This window comes from Drosophila biarmipes, chromosome X (assembly GCF_025231255.1).
Source record: "Drosophila biarmipes strain raj3 chromosome X, RU_DBia_V1.1, whole genome shotgun sequence".
Classification (NCBI taxonomy): Eukaryota; Metazoa; Arthropoda; class Insecta; order Diptera; family Drosophilidae; genus Drosophila; species Drosophila biarmipes.
In genome coordinates this window covers 18,612,650-18,629,006 of record NC_066611.1, presented here as the reverse complement: position 1 = coordinate 18,629,006, position 16,357 = coordinate 18,612,650, and the positions used below count along the sequence as shown (strand labels likewise).

Genomic DNA, 16,357 nt, shown 5'->3' with positions numbered 1-16,357 from the left:
ACACACCCACTTGAATATGACTTGCTGTGGGACAATTTTGCATTTTAATGAATTTCATAATGCGAAAATTAAGACTGACACACAAGTCACACTTCTGGGTACGAAAATTTTCCTGAGTCCTGCTGTCATGCTGACATGACATCGCAGGGCTTCCTTTATTTTGTGTGTTTTTTTTTTTCTTTGCCTCCCTGCGTTTGAGTTGCGAGTTCGAAGTTCCTGGCTAGCTGACTGTCGGCTGGCCGGAGAATAATTCCTCATTCATGAGCCTAACCCAAAAAACGAGTGACTCCGCTGACGTTTTAAATATTTGACAGAGAGAGTTGAGAGTCGAGTAGAGTCCTTTGACAAGGGGGCGAAGGACATATTGTTTTGCGGGTCTAGAATAAGTTTCGTCTCTGTGTCTTTCTTGATGGGACTTTAAGCAAAGTTTGTGCTGCTGCCCCCCTCGTCGCTTAAATTTTTATGGCCAGAGCTGGGATTTTCATGTAAATTTGAAATTTCCATGCATATTTTGCTGAGTTATTCTTATGTTGCAGCATGGTCCTCCTCCATTTCCATCTATTTTTATCCTCCTTCTTTCTATATATATTTCTTGTTTGCAGCCCTGCTGCATTGTATTCGAGTTAAACTAGTTAAGAGATTTTGTCGTCAGCGGTTTATTGAAAAACTTTGCAGCTTTTATAGTTGGCCTGGGCAAGTTTCTGATATTTTTTGCTCCCTCTCGAGCGTCCCGGATCTCTGTCGGCAGGACTGAATGGTAACCAATCGTTGCGGCTCATTTAATTTTATTTGCCTAGGCTAATTCGAGTCAATTTGTTTGTCTGCGCCAGCGCATTTTACGATCCCAGGCGGCGTGGGCCATCATTTAGCCTCTCCAAGACTCTAATTCTCTGCCCAGACTCCCTATCTGAAGGAGGATAAGTTTTATTGCCGGCAAAAGCAGAAGTTTCTCTCTCGTCTGGGTAACTGTGTTGTCTGACTGCACTGGGCACCAACCATCCTGGCCAGCAGGATGAAGGAGCCGCTACTGTCCTAATCGGCTTTGTTTCTGGGCGATAGTATGTGTGCGACCATGTAGTCCTACCTATCGTAGTCCCTTTTTTCCAGTGAACTGGGCTGGCCTCGTAATTGGTCTATGCCGAGATAATCCAGATCAGGATCAGAATCGGATTATGAACACCTTTGGCCGCTTGCTGTTTGACTCTCCGGCTCACTGATTCGATTACCCACCGGGTCCGGTCCAACACTCCCTGGGCCATTACCCGGGCGTTGCACTGGGAGAAAAGTCCGAGAGGCAGCTCTAAAAGCTGGCCCCATTAAAAACCTCTTAAGTTTTAACAATCAACTATTGTATTGAGAGGCTTGACTTGGATATTTAAATCAGCTTATTGGTGATGTTCATTTTTCCAGTGCTCAAGTTTAATCCTGTTCACAGCCGGGCGCCCTTCTCCGCGCTTCTCAAGTCGCGCACTTGGGACTCGCTTGATTTCATTTTGCAATTTCTTTCGTTTATTGTTTGTGCGCTCGTTTATCTGCTGGCGGAGCGGCTTTCCCTCATCCCCCGATACGGGCAGCTCCTTGCTATGGCAACAAGTGTTTGGCATTTGTATTGCTGATTCCCTCGTCAGTCTATCCAGAGCCGAGAGCCCACTACCCACTAGCCCCACCTCCTTCTCTGTTTTTCCGCTTGGAAGGCCACTTGAGGGATAATCCTTGTGCCGGAGCACTTTTCACTTAGATAGGCGAAGAAGTTGAGTTGGGAAATTATTTTCCAGCCTTTCGCGTTCAAGGGGATTGCTCTTGGGTCCTAAGACCTGGCTGCATTTTAATTGCACCTCCTGCCGACACAGCCGGGCCCAGTGTTTGTCAAAGTTTTGCATCTTTCTGTGTTGGCCTTTTCTCTCCGAAACGGAACAGAGCCGGAGCGCCTTCTTCACTTCATTTTTGTTAAGTTGGCGTAAATCTGCGCTCGTGCTGCTGCCTGCCAGTGCTACCACTGCCACTACTGCTCGCCGTGCACCTGCCACAGTCAGAGTTTTCCACATCGCATTTTCCGGCTGCCTGAGCTCTACCCGGCTGCCTCAACTCTCGAGTAACATAATTTCGTAATTTCCCGAAACGCAAAAGTGATTTTAATCGCCGCTTCCTGCCATTTCCAAGGTGCCTGCACTTAACACCCACCGCCCACACCACCCACCCCCTTCCCCTTTATTTGGTTGTTTGTGTGTGTGTGAGTAATTAGGTGACTCTGGGGGCGGCGTGGGCGTGGCTGTTTCACTTCCTTTCCTTTGCCTGATGGCTCAATGCGATTTCCACTGTGCGAATTTGTAGAAATTTTCTTTTATTTGCTCGCCCGAAAGTTTCCTCATTCGTTTTCGTTTACATTTTGCCTGGGACCGCCAACAGGTGGCGCCTTCGTCAGAGGTCAGAGGTCGAGATGGCTTAACCCCACACCGCCCCGTTGATTGATTGCAGCGGACGTCAGGGTTTCGAGTTGATTGGTCTGCGACATGCCATGCCCATAAAAAGGAGTTTCAAATTCCTTGACTAAATTACTACTGTTTGTATAGTAATTTCGGTTATTTAAATGGGCCCTAAACATAGTATAAAAGTTTGTTCAAGAACCGCAAATAAGTAAAGTCCGTAGGGGCTCCATTATGTAACGTTCTTTTGTCATTTATTTGAAAGTGCACGAAAAGCATTGTATCCTTACAACTACTATGCTTTAATACAGAGTGCCCAGAAGTTGGTTCCTCCCCAAGCAGCCCTATAACCAAAATGGGTCCCACATTTAATCACGAATCAAAGGCAAAGAGCCAGTTCGATAAGTTTCATAATTAAGCGTTCCCAGTGCCCAGTGCCCTTCGATTAGTCGAAAAGTCTGTATCAAAAATTATGCAGCTCGATTGGGGGGGACCCTTGAAAAGCGGTTCTTTATGCTTATTAAAATAAGAAAAGGGCGGCGGCGCTCAAAGGGAAAATTGCTGGAGAACGAAACAGCGTTTAAGCGGTGTGCCAGATGGAGTGGGGTGAAAATTTTAGAGCCCGGCACAAAGGCGGCACGAGGGCTAAAAACAATTCGCATGCTAATGCTGGACTCTGGAGCGGGTGGCCACTTCAATGGCCAAGTAATGGCCAGTTTTCCACCCAGTTTTCCACCCAGTTTTCCACACCATCACCCCCTTTTCCCACTTGTCCGGCTGAGTGAGCGTTTTATTATGACTTTAAGTTGATGGCGCGGCCTCTTTAGTGGGTCAACTCGAAATTAATTACAGCCAACCCCGTTGATGAAGGCAAAAAAGCGAAATGGCCCAAGTGCCTGCCTATACATTCAAGAAAATATCTCAAAATGGCGCTGCCATTTATTGGTTATACCTTGAAGCTTGTATTGTAATATAACAGCTGCTTAAAGTAACACATTTGCATTTAATTTAATCATCGAGACAACCGGGAATTCGTTTTGCTCTGTGTACATCCTGCGTATACTTAATATACATTACGTATCCGCTCCGTTTGATTGTTGGGCATAAATCATTTGCGAACTTGACTTCGATTTAGTTTGAATTTATGCTAAGCACTCTGGCTAGATGCAAGTGTTTGGTTTTTTATTATACTTTTTAGGTCTCCCTGGCGAATCCTGCCGCAAATTGTTTCTCCTCTCAGGCGGTCCTTTCCGTGTCTTTAATATGCGGCTTGCGTGAGCCATAAAAAGCGGGCCAAAAGACCTGGAAAAGTAAGAGAGGGCCGGTCGCTGACCACCGGGGCGGCTTAAGCACACTTAACACGTTGCCCGGGAACGAAGGAGTTATCCGGGTCGGAAAAATACACACGTATTTTGCCCCTTTAAATTTTCCATACAAAAATTAAACCCGATTTGCAGCTTAATTGTCCTTTAAGTGTATCATCATACAAAAGTTACTTGCGGCCCCTGTGAACCGGCTTAATCATGTTTAATCCGACTTTAGTTGGCCTGCCTGCAGTCCCTGGATTTTCTGTATTTCTTTTATAATACTCGGTACTCGTGGAGTGTACTAGATTCGTCGGAAAGTATGCAACAGATAGAAGGACCGTGATATTGACCATATCCGTCACGTATTTTGTAAAAGACAAATGGGACTTGCTTCTTAGTATCAATTACCAAGTATAGGCCAAAAATCGTTCATATCGGACAATTTATCAACAAGTTATAGGCAAATAAAGTATGCCATCTCGAAAACAGCCGATTTGCTGCATGCACATCCCCGTCTCCCTCGCACACCCTTAAGCTGGGTAACGGGTATCCAACAGTCGAGGCCGTCGACTAAAGCGTTTTTTCTTGCTTTTTTTAATTTATTTCTCTTTTGCCTCGGTTGTATCAAGCAGAGTTGATGTCTTTATGATTTCCCCAGCAACAACAGTTGCAACTGCAGCAGCGAGCACTTAATATCTTAATGTTGCAAGGAGCCACCGGGGTGCTGGTGGGTGCTTTTATTGTAATTTTATGCACTTATTTACATAAGCGTAGTTAACGGGAATGCTTCATCATGCGAAATTATTACGAATATTATTACATTTGCGCTCGACTCGCCGCTGCCAGGAGCGAAGCCAGTTAAAAGCAGCCTCAGTCTCGGCCTTCGAGCGCGTGGCATTTGGCCATAACAATGGAAAACAGGCAAAAAACATGAGAAACAGAAACAGCAGTAGCAGCAGCAGCAGCAGCAGAAACAGGCAGCCATCGTGCCACTCAAAATCCAATAAATAATTTACATTAACCAGCAGCCGCGGCGGCGAGTGAAAGGGCGCCAAATGGAGCCAAACGTTCTGAGGAATGAGGGAAATCGAGGGTGTATATATATAAGTGTATATAGCTACCTGATCCGTCCACCTGATGCCACCAAGGAGGCAGCATGATTAATTGGCCAGCCTTTAATTTGGTGTAATCATAATTGCAAAAGTCAGCACACAATAAGGGGCAGAAGGAAAGTGAAAGGCGGCGGATTGGGTCAATGAAGTAGTTAATCAAAGAAAAAGTATCAATTGAAAGCCAATTGGCGGGAAGCCCCAATCGGGGATTAAGATAGTAAGTTAACTTTAAGTGGGTGATGTAGGTGTGTCCCAAGAGGAGTTTCTGTAATAAACACACCAGTTTATTGCCCTAAAATAAATAAGCTTTAAAATTATTTTTTTAAAACAGTTGCAAGGGGCAACAAATATTAATTTTGTCACACAAAAAAACCCACTGCAATACTGTTTACCAAGTAAACACGATATAATTTAACGACAAATAAATAATTAATAGCAAGACAAAGCAAACATTTGAAAACGGTAGTTAAATCAGGGAAAAAACGCTTTGCCCTTAACACCCCTAAAAAACAGAACAAAACAATTTGATTTTTGAAAACAAAAAACAAGAATTGCACAAATCCAGATATATACATATTTTATATTAACATTCAAATATTTTTTGTCACGTAGTCTGTCACGTTTTTGCGCTTTTGAATTATTTAATAGTATCTTTCATAGGCTTACATATGTAAATAGCCCTCATTGTTTATTCATCAATAGGTATGCTGTAGATATTTAATTCAATCAATTTTGTTTCAGCTTCGCAGATTTTCCTTAGAAGCTGATTAATTAAATAACAACACTTACACAACTCTTACTTAACCACTGATTGCGTTGAATCTAGCCCATAACCCCACCGTGATTTTGCCTCTAAAGTTAATTGTGGCTTAATTGTAATCGATTGCATTTGACTTTCCGCAGCATCGGCTCCCATTATGGAGCTGCCGCCCCAGAATGTGACTGCTCTGGATGGCAAGGACGCGACCATCTCCTGCCGGGCGGTGGGATCCCCCAACCCGAACATAACCTGGATATACAACGGTGAGTTTGGCCAGGATCATAACCCAGAGCATGGCTAGAGCCCCCACTAATTACGACGATGCTAATGTGTATCTTTTCATTTTTTTACCTAACCCACCAACTTGTATTGCTAACCATACTGCTTGCTGCGGAACCCGTAATCGTACTCGCATCGTGCCAACCCCGTAACCCACCTGAAATCCAACCGAAATCCAGAGACCCAACTGGTGGACATATCCAGCCGGGTGCAGATACTCGAATCGGGCGACCTGCTCATCTCGAACATCCGATCCGTGGACGCGGGTCTGTACATCTGCGTGCGGGCCAACGAGGCGGGCAGCGTCAAGGGCGAGGCCTATTTGAGTGTTTTGGGTGAGTGCCCCTCCACCAGGGTATCCAGTGACCAGTGACCAGGAACCAGTATCCAAAATGCCGTCCATCCACCACCGCCACAAATTTAATTGCCCGCCGCTCCGCCCGTCTGTTAGTTTCAAGTGCGTCTGTCTAGTCGGTCGCCTTTGAGTGTCAGCGTTTTAGTTAGCGGCGCTTTCGAGGGCTTTGCGTTTTATGTTTTATGTTTCATGTTTTATGTAGCACCCGACCAGCCCTTTTTGCAAATTTTTGAACAGGGGAAACCAGCTTTTAAGCCCTGTTAATAAACGCATTTAGCGAATTTAAGCTAGTCCGGAAGCATGCACAGTTTAGACCTTGCCCGTCCATTAGTCTCGGCCTTTAAAAATAACCAACTAAGCTTTTAGCATTTCGGTTTCTCTCTGCATATTTGTGTTTCAGATTTTGAAATAACCAAGCCTGAGCCTTGCGTATCCATTGTTTAAATTTGCTTTGCTACCTCTTGTTATGGCAATAATAATGTTATAGCTAAGAAAGCCTCAATAGATTTAAGGTAGTAGTTATATAATTTATCCTCTTATTAGAATTAAATTCCAGCCACTGCTTTTTCTTAAGCTCAAGGTCTGACTTGTCTGCTATCCCCATTTAACCCACCACTTTTCCATCAATTGTTCAATCGCAGAGCTTTGATGATGGCACATCCTGCGACTGCTTCTGAAATGCTGTCAACCGCCCAGCGAAACTCTTGTGCAACCACAAAAGAGATTCAAATTGAGTTTACTTACCAAAAATGTTCTCCATTAAACGGGCAGTTGTTTGTGCACCTGTTTTGGCTCCTCCCAGCCTCTTAAATGTATATCTGAGTCTCTATTGCCAAATGATTGCTAATGACATTTTGGTGCACACACAGAAAACATCACTTTCGAAAAGGGTTAGTCACTGGTAAAAATGTATGGAGTTTATAATAGAAAAAGGGATTCATAGGCAAGGAATCCTATTAAATAGTTAAAGCTATTCTCGTATAGTACACACTTTTGTATTGCGTAACCAGCTAGCCCTGCTTTCTTTCCGTGCATCTGCTGCCACATGTGTAGGTTGTTATCTGTGCGTTGGTCTGGCCCTAACATCGTATCAAATCAACTAAAATGCATGGTCCAATAATAATAATGTATGTCATCAAAGCCGCAGCAGCCACAACAACAGCAACAACTGGGCAAAATAATAATAATGCCAACAACCAAAGCAGTGACAACGGCAACGACAACGACAACGACAACAACGATGGGTTCCATTTGAAGTGCTCCCTCCTGGGCAGCGTCAATTGCTTTTGGGATAATACGAAAAATACACAACCCTTCTGCAATTTCCACACACATGTCTCTATGTTAAATGGGCATATGGCTTTGACTTTTTGCAAGACCCAAAGCGCCAGCGAGACCAGAAAATCCAAAAGCTTCAAATGATTTTTTAAGGGTTTTGTGTGTTGCCTGCCGCCGCCACTCGTTCGCTCGCTCTGTCCATTGTGTTGTTTGTGTAATTAAAGTTGATTTGCACATGCAATATTTTTGGCCCTGAGCAGACGAGTGTGTTGTGCGTATTTTCTGTGTGTGTGCTCGACACGTGTGCGCTGTGGTGTGTGGTCCTAAAAGGCAGCATCAATGTGCGGCTAATTGGCAAAACGCCGGAATGCGGCCCGTGGACTCCGTGGACTGTGGCCACTGTGCTGATGGCAGTTTTCCATCACCCCTTTAACCCCACAGCGGCCTCCTGGCTTTATTCGTGTGTGTTGCATAAAACACCATGCAAGAGTCCGACAAAGAAAAAATAGGAGAGGAACGAGGAATCTCTTCGAATCGAAGTTCTGAATACACTTTGAATTGATTTAAATTATTTGGCGCCCCCGGAGGGGCGGACATTAGCCATTTGGCTAGCCTTTTATTTTGACCTCTAAATTAACTCAACATATGCAAGATGCCTATTAATACTAGTCTGAGAAACTATTTAAAATGGAGTTCTTCCAAAAATTATATTTAAAAGCCAACCAACCAGACCCATAATACCTGGCATCCAGGGTGTCACTATAGAAGGCTTTAAGGGAAAACCAGGTTCATTTGTGGACTTTTCGCTCATGCCGTTCAGTGCAATGCAGTGCAGTTCATCTCGTCCCATATGGGTAACAACTTGGCTTATGGCAAACAGGCCGACAACAACGCCAACAAGAACAACTATAACACCAGCGGAACGGAACCCAACACCATCGGCAGAACCACCATATAGCACCAGTGCCACCAACAATGTCTGGGCCATGGGGCGCGTTGAACTTTTGATGCATGCGGGCCACCAAGTGACTGAAAAGAGCTAAAAAAAGAAATGCCGGCCGAGAGTAAAGAAAAAGGAAGAAAAAGCATAAAATAAATAAAATCAAAAGAGAAAGCCATACATAAAGGGGCCGAGCAAGAGGGGGCACATGTGCCTGCAAGTGTGCAGTGTGGCTCAAAGACTACGGTATACCCTGTAATAGGAATCATTTAAGGGATATAACCTGTCAATATCCTTCTTGAATAAGTAAGGAAATAATACGAAAATATAATCGACGATTGGCTACGAGTTAGAAACAACATTTATTACAAGAGTCATCTATTTGATGTTAGGAAACTATAAATACAACTAAAATTAAAGAACTTCCCAGTTATCATATCCAATAGTTCCGGGAACCCAGGGTGCTCGCCCAGGGGCTTTGTGTGTCAGTTTTGGGGCCTTAAAACTTCAGTTTGCCGCACCTTTCGGAGTCCTGGAACTGGGATTCTCTACGGGTTAAGGGATAAGCCGAGAGGGGGGCCAGCTGAAAGACGAGGCGGAAGAGGTGTCTGCCGATGGGCGGGCAATAAAAGTGGGCGGGGCTGTCGCGACTTGTCATTTGCCACACAACTTGCGGTCGTTTAATCTGCATTGCCGTGTTGTTAATGTGTTCCATCCACCTCCCATCGACCCCTCGTGTCCAGGAAGCGCTCTTATTTTTTTCCATCTCTTTTCCCGCAGTGCGGACACAAATCATCCAGCCGCCGGTGGACACGACGGTGCTGCTCGGCCTGACGGCCACTCTGCAGTGCAAGGTGTCCAGCGATCCCAGTGTGCCGTACAACATCGACTGGTATCGCGAGGGTCAGTCGTCGACGCCCATCAGCAATTCGCAGCGCATTGGCGTCCAGGCGGACGGGCAGCTGGAGATCCAGGCGGTGCGGGCCAGCGACGTGGGGAGTTATGCCTGTGTGGTCACCTCTCCCGGGGGAAATGAGACGCGGGCCGCCCGCCTCAGCGTCATCGAGCTGCCGTTCCCGCCCAGCAACGTGAAGGTGGAGCGACTGCCGGAGCCGCAGCAGCGCAGCATCAACGTGTCCTGGACACCGGGATTCGATGGCAACAGTCCAATATCCAAATTTATTATCCAGCGACGTGAGGTCTCCGAATTGGGTAAGTTTTGTTGGGTACTTTTATCTTTATATGTATTCTCCGGTAGCGTAGAGTTTGCGGGTTGCGGTGGTTTTGGTTAGCATTGGATTTATGATTTATGGGCAGGGATGGAAGTGTACACGGCTGCCATTTATGGGCAAAAATGTCGGAAGGAAACGAGTAGCCAGCGAGTTGCAAATTAATACTTTCATTCATACGAAATACAAGTAGTTCTCAAGAGGTGCATACACTCCAATTCATGTTTGGAAGCCACATTAGTACTAAGTAGATTCAAATATTTTAGATACACCAAGAAGGGGCAACCGTGGGCTAGATTTAAGCTCTTGAGGAACCACGAACCGCCGACCTAACTAGGAGATCATTACAAACCACACAAAGGAAACCAAGATTTTGATCCGTTTCTTTTCGTTCTCTCTTTTCTTCCATTAAATTTGTTTTGAACAACACCAACAACTGGAACGAACCGAAACTACACGAACTGTAAATTGACATCGATTGCATTGTATATATTGTATTTACTGATGATAACTTGATTGTACATATTCGTTGTTTCATTTTCGATTGTAATTTGTAATTCGTTGTTTTGCACTTTGTTTTCATCGCGTTCACATCAACATCAACTACAACAACATCACCATGTGGAACACGCTGTAATCTGCACACTATGTACACCTCTCGAACACCTCTCACCCACCCACCATAACACCAATCGCACCTGACTCTCTGTCCCCCACCCCCCACTCACACACTCACCACGTCACCCCGATCCCCGCCTGCTGTTTTTTCCAAACACATTAACATCACAGAAAAATTCGTAGGTCCAGTTCCAGATCCTCTGCTCAACTGGATCACCGAGCTGAGCAACGTCTCGGCGGACCAGCGTTGGATCCTGCTCGAGAACCTCAAGGCCGCCACCGTCTACCAGTTCAGGGTTAGTGCCGTGAACCGCGTGGGCGAGGGCTCTCCGTCGGAGCCCAGCAACGTGGTCGAACTGCCCCAAGAAGGTGAGTGCTGCCACCCAGATCCCGCAGACGATCCCCGCTTTTGGGGTCCGATCCTCACTTAGTACCAGTGTCGTAACGTATTTTGTGTGTGTGTTGTATTGCTTTCCCTGAGTTGGTTTACTTGATTTTTGTGAATATATTTTTTATAGGAATCCAAATTTATAGTGGCCAAGCTTTTGTATTTAACGCATTTTTTATTGATGTCTTTACATTATTTTACTCAATTTTTTATATATACTCCCATTATTTGTTGTATACAAATTTTACTTATAAAGTGATTTTATTTCTAGTTATTACAATAAATCTCAAATAGTTTTTTTAATTCGATTTATGTCTGTAAAATGTTTAATCCATGTTTAAAAAACATTTATTTTGTATCTAAAAGATCTCATATGTTTTTAGACAAAGATTTTTTGATTTTGCCTTTAGTAACTATGATAAATCATGAAAGAAAACATATATATATATATAGAGATATATAGCCCGTATAAAGCCTTGTATAGTGTAAAGAACTAATGCCGAATACCCTGTATATGTATTGTACTTCTAACTGCTATCGTTGTCATCACGAAAATGAATTTTGAAATCGCCGTTGGTCGCCCGCCTGCGCGTAGAGTTTCCGCTTCACCGAGGTATATACATATAGACCAGATCACGCCCCCTTAAGCCCCTCACACAAATCACACACACAAAGATGAACCCAGAGAGAAGTACAGACTCTCCATTAAATGGACTCTCCATTAAATAGTAGCCCACTCTAATACATACCTCTCAATCCCCCAACCTAGCTCCTTCCGGACCACCTGTGGGATTTGTTGGATCCGCCCGCTCCATGTCGGAGATCATCACGCAGTGGCAGCCGCCCTTGGAGGAGCACCGCAATGGCCAGATCCTCGGCTACATCCTGCGGTATCGCCTCTTTGGCTACAACAATGTGCCCTGGTCCTACCAGAACATCACCAACGAAGCGCAGCGCAACTTTCTGATCCAAGAGCTGATCACCTGGAAGGACTACATTGTCCAGATTGCGGCCTACAACAACATGGGCGTGGGTGTGTACACCGAGGGCTCCAAGATCAAGACCAAGGAGGGGGTACCGGAGGCGCCGCCCACGAACGTGAAGGTGGAGGCCATCAACTCGACGGCAGCGCGATGCCGATGGACGCCACCGAATCCGCAGCAGATCAATGGCATCAACCAGGGCTACAAGATTCAGGCCTGGCAGAGTCGGCTGATCGATGGCGAGTGGAAGGACATTGAGCGACGCATGATGACGGTGCCACCGAGTCTGATCGATCCTCTGGCGGAGCAGACTGCTGTTCTGGGAGGTCTCGAGAAGTACACCGAATACAACATCAGTGTGCTGTGCTTTACGGACCCCGGCGATGGTGTGGCCAGTGTTCAGGTGCCGGTGATGACCCTGGACGATGTGCCCGACGAGGTGACCGCCCTGCACTTCGACGACGTCTCCGATCGGTCGGTGAAGGTCCTCTGGGCACCGCCACGCTTCATAAACGGAATCCTCACGGGCTACACGGTTCGCTACCAAGTCAAGGATCGCCCCGACACCCTGAAGACGTTCAACCTCACAGCGGATGATACTGAACTGACGGTGAATCAACTGCAGGCCACCACCCACTATTGGTTCGAGATCTTCGCGTGGACGCGCAAGGGCAGTGGCACACCGAAAACAGCCACCATCCAGTCTGGCGTGGAACCAGTTCTGCCCCATGCACCCACCAGTCTGGCGCTCTCCAATATCGAAGCCTTCTCCGTGGTGCTGCAGTTCACCCCCGGCTTCGATGGCAACTCCAGCATTACCAAGTGGAAGGTGGAGGGCCAGACGGCCAGGAATATGACATGGTTCACCATCTGCGAAATCAATGATCCGGATGCGGAGACCTTGACCGTCACTGGTCTGGTGCCCTTTACCCAATACAGGCTGCGATTGAGTGCCAGCAACGTGGTGGGCAGTTCGAAGCCCTCGGAGGCCACCAAAGATTTCCAGACCATCCAGGCCAGGCCCAAGCATCCACCGTTCAACGTGACCGTGAGGGCGATGAGCGCCCAACAACTGCGGGTTCGCTGGATTCCACTGCAGCAAACCGAGTGGTACGGCAATCCCCGTGGCTATAACATATCCTACAAGCAATTGGTAAAAGGAGCCGGATCCAGCAAGTACCTACCACGTTCCGTGGTAATCGAAGATCACACGGCCAACTCGCACGTGCTGGATGGCCTGGAGGAGTGGACGCTGTACGAGGTGAAAATGAATGCCTGTAACGACGTGGGTTGCTCCAAGGAGAGTGAGACGGCGGTGGAGAGGACTCGCGAGGCGGTTCCCAGCTATGGACCCCTGAAAGTCCAGGCGAATGCCACAACGTCGACCACAGTGGTCGTGCAGTGGGGTGAGGTGCCGCCACAGCACAGGAACGGCCAGATCGATGGCTACAAGGTGTTCTACGCGGCCACGGATCGGGGCCAACAGGTGCTGCACAAGACGATACCGAACAATGCCACATTCACCACAACCCTGACGGAGCTCAAGAAGTTCGTGGTCTACCACGTTCAGGTCTTGGCCTACACGAGGCTGGGCAATGGTGCTCTGAGCACGCCACCCATTCGAGTTCAGACCTTCGAGGACACCCCCGGAGTGCCGTCGAATGTGAGCTTCCCCGACGTCACCCTGACCATGGCTCGCATCATTTGGGACGTGCCCATGGATCCCAACGGCGAGATCCTGGCCTACCAGGTCACCTACACCCTGAATGGCAGTGCCCAGCTGAACTACAGTCGGGAGTTTCCGCCCTCCGATAGGACCTTCCGGGCCACGGGCTTGCTGCCCGAGAAGTACTACAGCTTTAGTTGCACGGCCCAGACGCGCCTGGGTTGGGGTAAGATAGCCACTGCCCTGGTGTACACCACCAACAACCGGGAGCGACCGCAGGCCCCGTCGGTGCCGCAAATATCACGCAGCCAGATACAGGCCCATCAGATCACCTTCAGCTGGACACCGGGCAGAGACGGCTTCGCACCACTGCGTTACTACACGGTGGAGATGCGCGAGAACGAGGGCAGGTGGCAGCCACTGCCGGAGAGGGTGGATCCCTTGCTGAGTTCCTATACAGCCCTCGGGCTCAGACCCTACATGACGTACCAGTTTCGCATCCAGGCCACCAATGACTTGGGACCCTCTGCGTTTAGTAAGGAGAGTTCGGTGGTGAGGACTCTGCCCGCTGCTCCGGCAGTCGGAGTGGGAGGCCTTAAGGTCGTGCCCATCACCACCACCTCGGTGCGTGTGCAGTGGAGCGCCCTGGAAACGGGCATGTGGAATGGTGACGCCGGAACTGGGGGCTACAGGATTCTTTACCAGCAACTCTCCGACTTCCCCACCGCCCTGCAGTCGACACCCAAGACCGATGTGCATGGCATCAATGAGAACAGTGTGGTGCTCTCAGATCTTCAGCAGGATCGCAACTATGAGATTGTGGTGCTACCCTTCAATTCCCAAGGTCCAGGACCGGCCACGCCCCCGGCAGCGGTTTATGTGGGAGAAGCGGTGCCCACCGGAGAACCGAGAGCCGTAGATGCGGCACCCATTTCCAGCACTGAAGTGCGCCTGCTGTGGAAGCCACCGAAGCAGAGCATGCAGAATGGCGACATTCTGGGCTACAAGATCTACTACTTGGTCACCTACTCACCGCAGGCCCTGGAGCCCGGCCGCAAGTGGGAGGAGGAAATCGAGGTGGTGTCGGCCACGGCCACCTCGCACAGCCTGGTGTTCCTGGACAAGTTCACCGAGTATCGCATCCAGTTGCTGGCCTTCAATCCGGCCGGAGATGGACCAAGGTCTGCGCCAATAACCGTGAAAACACTGCCAGGAGTGCCAAGTGCTCCGCTTCACCTTCGCTTCTCGGACATCACCATGCAGAGCCTGGAGGTTACCTGGGACCCACCAAAGTTCCTCAACGGCGAGATCCTGGGCTACCTGGTCACCTACGAAACCACCGAGGAGAATGAGAGTAAGTTGGTGTTTCTGGACTAATCTTTATAAGATTCTAACTCTCCTTTTATATTGACAAACCCCACAGAGTTCAGCAAGCAGGTGAAACAAAAGGTATCCAACACCACCCTTCGAGTGCAGAATCTGGAGGAGGAGGTCACCTACACGTTCACCGTCCGCGCTCAAACGTCCGTGGACTACGGTCCGGGAGTGAGTGAGAATGTGACGACAGGACCCCAAGATGGTTCCCCAGTGGCTCCACGAGATCTCATCCTGACCAAGACGCTGTCCAGCGTCGAGATGCACTGGATCAACGGGCCGTCGGGCAGGGGACCCATTCTGGGCTATCTGATCGAGGCCAAGAAGCGGGGTAAGTTGCCATTTTCCTACTAGAAGTTGTAGACTGGTTTTGGACCTGCATTGACTATATGATCTCTCCGTATCTTTTGAATCTCTTCTACTTTGCATTCGATTACTCTTTGGTGGCTTGGTTCTAAAATGACAAATTCTTTTCGAAAACTATAATAACCCAAAAAACTCATTTTGAAATGCTTGCGTAGAAAAAGGAGAGCCGTCATTTGTTTGTAAGTATTGCTGTCTCGTAGAAAGTAGTATATAAGCAATTTTTAATTATTTATACTAAAAAAAGTACTATAGTCATAACTCTAACTTAAAAAATAACTTGAAATATTCCCTAAGTTGAATACTTTCATTTATCCATTTTACTAGACCTAATTTTTATCATTTTGTATTTTTATAAATGTTTAACCATTTTTTTATTTCAATCTAAGTATTTGTTTTTAGTATATTGATTTTATCTGATCCCAGTTTATATATAAGTACTTTTTTATGAGAAACCTAACTCTTATCTCTCGCAATCCATAGACGATTCCCGCTGGACAAAGATCGAACAGACCAGGAAGGGCATGATGCAGGACTTTACGGTCAGCTACCACATCCTGATGCCCTCCACTGCGTACACATTCCGGGTGATCGCCTACAATCGCTACGGCATCTCGTTCCCCGTGTACTCCAAGGACTCCATCCTCACGCCCTCGAAACTTCACCTGGAATACGGCTATCTGCAGCACAAGCCCTTCTACCGGCAAACCTGGTTCATGGTCTCCCTGGCGGCCACCTCGATAGTGATCATAGTGATGGTCATCGCAGTGCTGTGTGTCAAGAGCAAGAGCTACAAGTATAAACGTAGGTTCTACAGGTTTTAAATGGCTAAGGAGGATTAACTAACATAGGATTCCTTGCCCTTACAGAGGAGGCCCAGAAGACGCTGGAGGAATCCATGGCCATGTCAATTGACGAGCGGCAGGAGTTGGCGCTGGAGCTGTACCGCTCCCGCCACGGCGTTGGCACCGGCACCCTCAACAGTGTGGGCACTCTGCGCAGCGGCACCCTGGGCACTCTGGGCCGGAAGTCCACCAACCGCCCGCCGCCGGGCGTCCATCTCGGCAAGAGTCCGCCGCGCCCGTCGCCCGCCTCCGTGGCCTACCACAGCGACGAGGAGAGCCTGAAGTGCTACGACGAGAATCCGGACGACAGCAGTGTGACCGAGAAGCCCTCGGAGGTGAGCAGTTCGGAGGCATCGCAGGTGAGTTGAGGGAAAAACAGAGACCAAGTAAAATATGCTAGCGAAACCCCATAGAAAAGGCCTTCGAAGGCCGTAAGC

At 47.7% G+C, this 16,357-nt stretch overlaps 1 protein-coding gene across 11 annotated transcripts in view; it reads left to right on the top strand.

Moving 5' to 3' along the window:
* The window catches only part of LOC108023397 (protein sidekick), an 88,053-nt gene that overhangs the window by 69,469 nt on the left and 2,227 nt on the right, over nucleotides 1-16,357 (top strand). For 4 of the 11 annotated variants that reach the window (XM_050886544.1, XM_050886528.1, XM_050886534.1 and 1 more), the window contains 10 exons: nucleotides 5,746-5,865; nucleotides 6,061-6,216; nucleotides 9,235-9,666; nucleotides 10,473-10,670; nucleotides 11,285-11,302; nucleotides 11,459-14,692; nucleotides 14,762-15,043; nucleotides 15,234-15,257; nucleotides 15,559-15,879; nucleotides 15,945-16,279. In XM_050886544.1, coding sequence (XP_050742501.1) covers nucleotides 5,746-5,865; nucleotides 6,061-6,216; nucleotides 9,235-9,666; nucleotides 10,473-10,670; nucleotides 11,285-11,302; nucleotides 11,459-14,692; nucleotides 14,762-15,043; nucleotides 15,234-15,257; nucleotides 15,559-15,879; nucleotides 15,945-16,279 — 5,120 coding nt within the window. The remainder of the gene's footprint in view (nucleotides 1-5,745; nucleotides 5,866-6,060; nucleotides 6,217-9,234; nucleotides 9,667-10,472; nucleotides 10,671-11,284; nucleotides 11,303-11,458; nucleotides 14,693-14,761; nucleotides 15,044-15,233; nucleotides 15,258-15,558; nucleotides 15,880-15,944; nucleotides 16,280-16,357) is intronic. The other 7 variants (XM_050886537.1, XM_050886549.1, XM_050886541.1 and 4 more) reach the window with 5 other exon arrangements.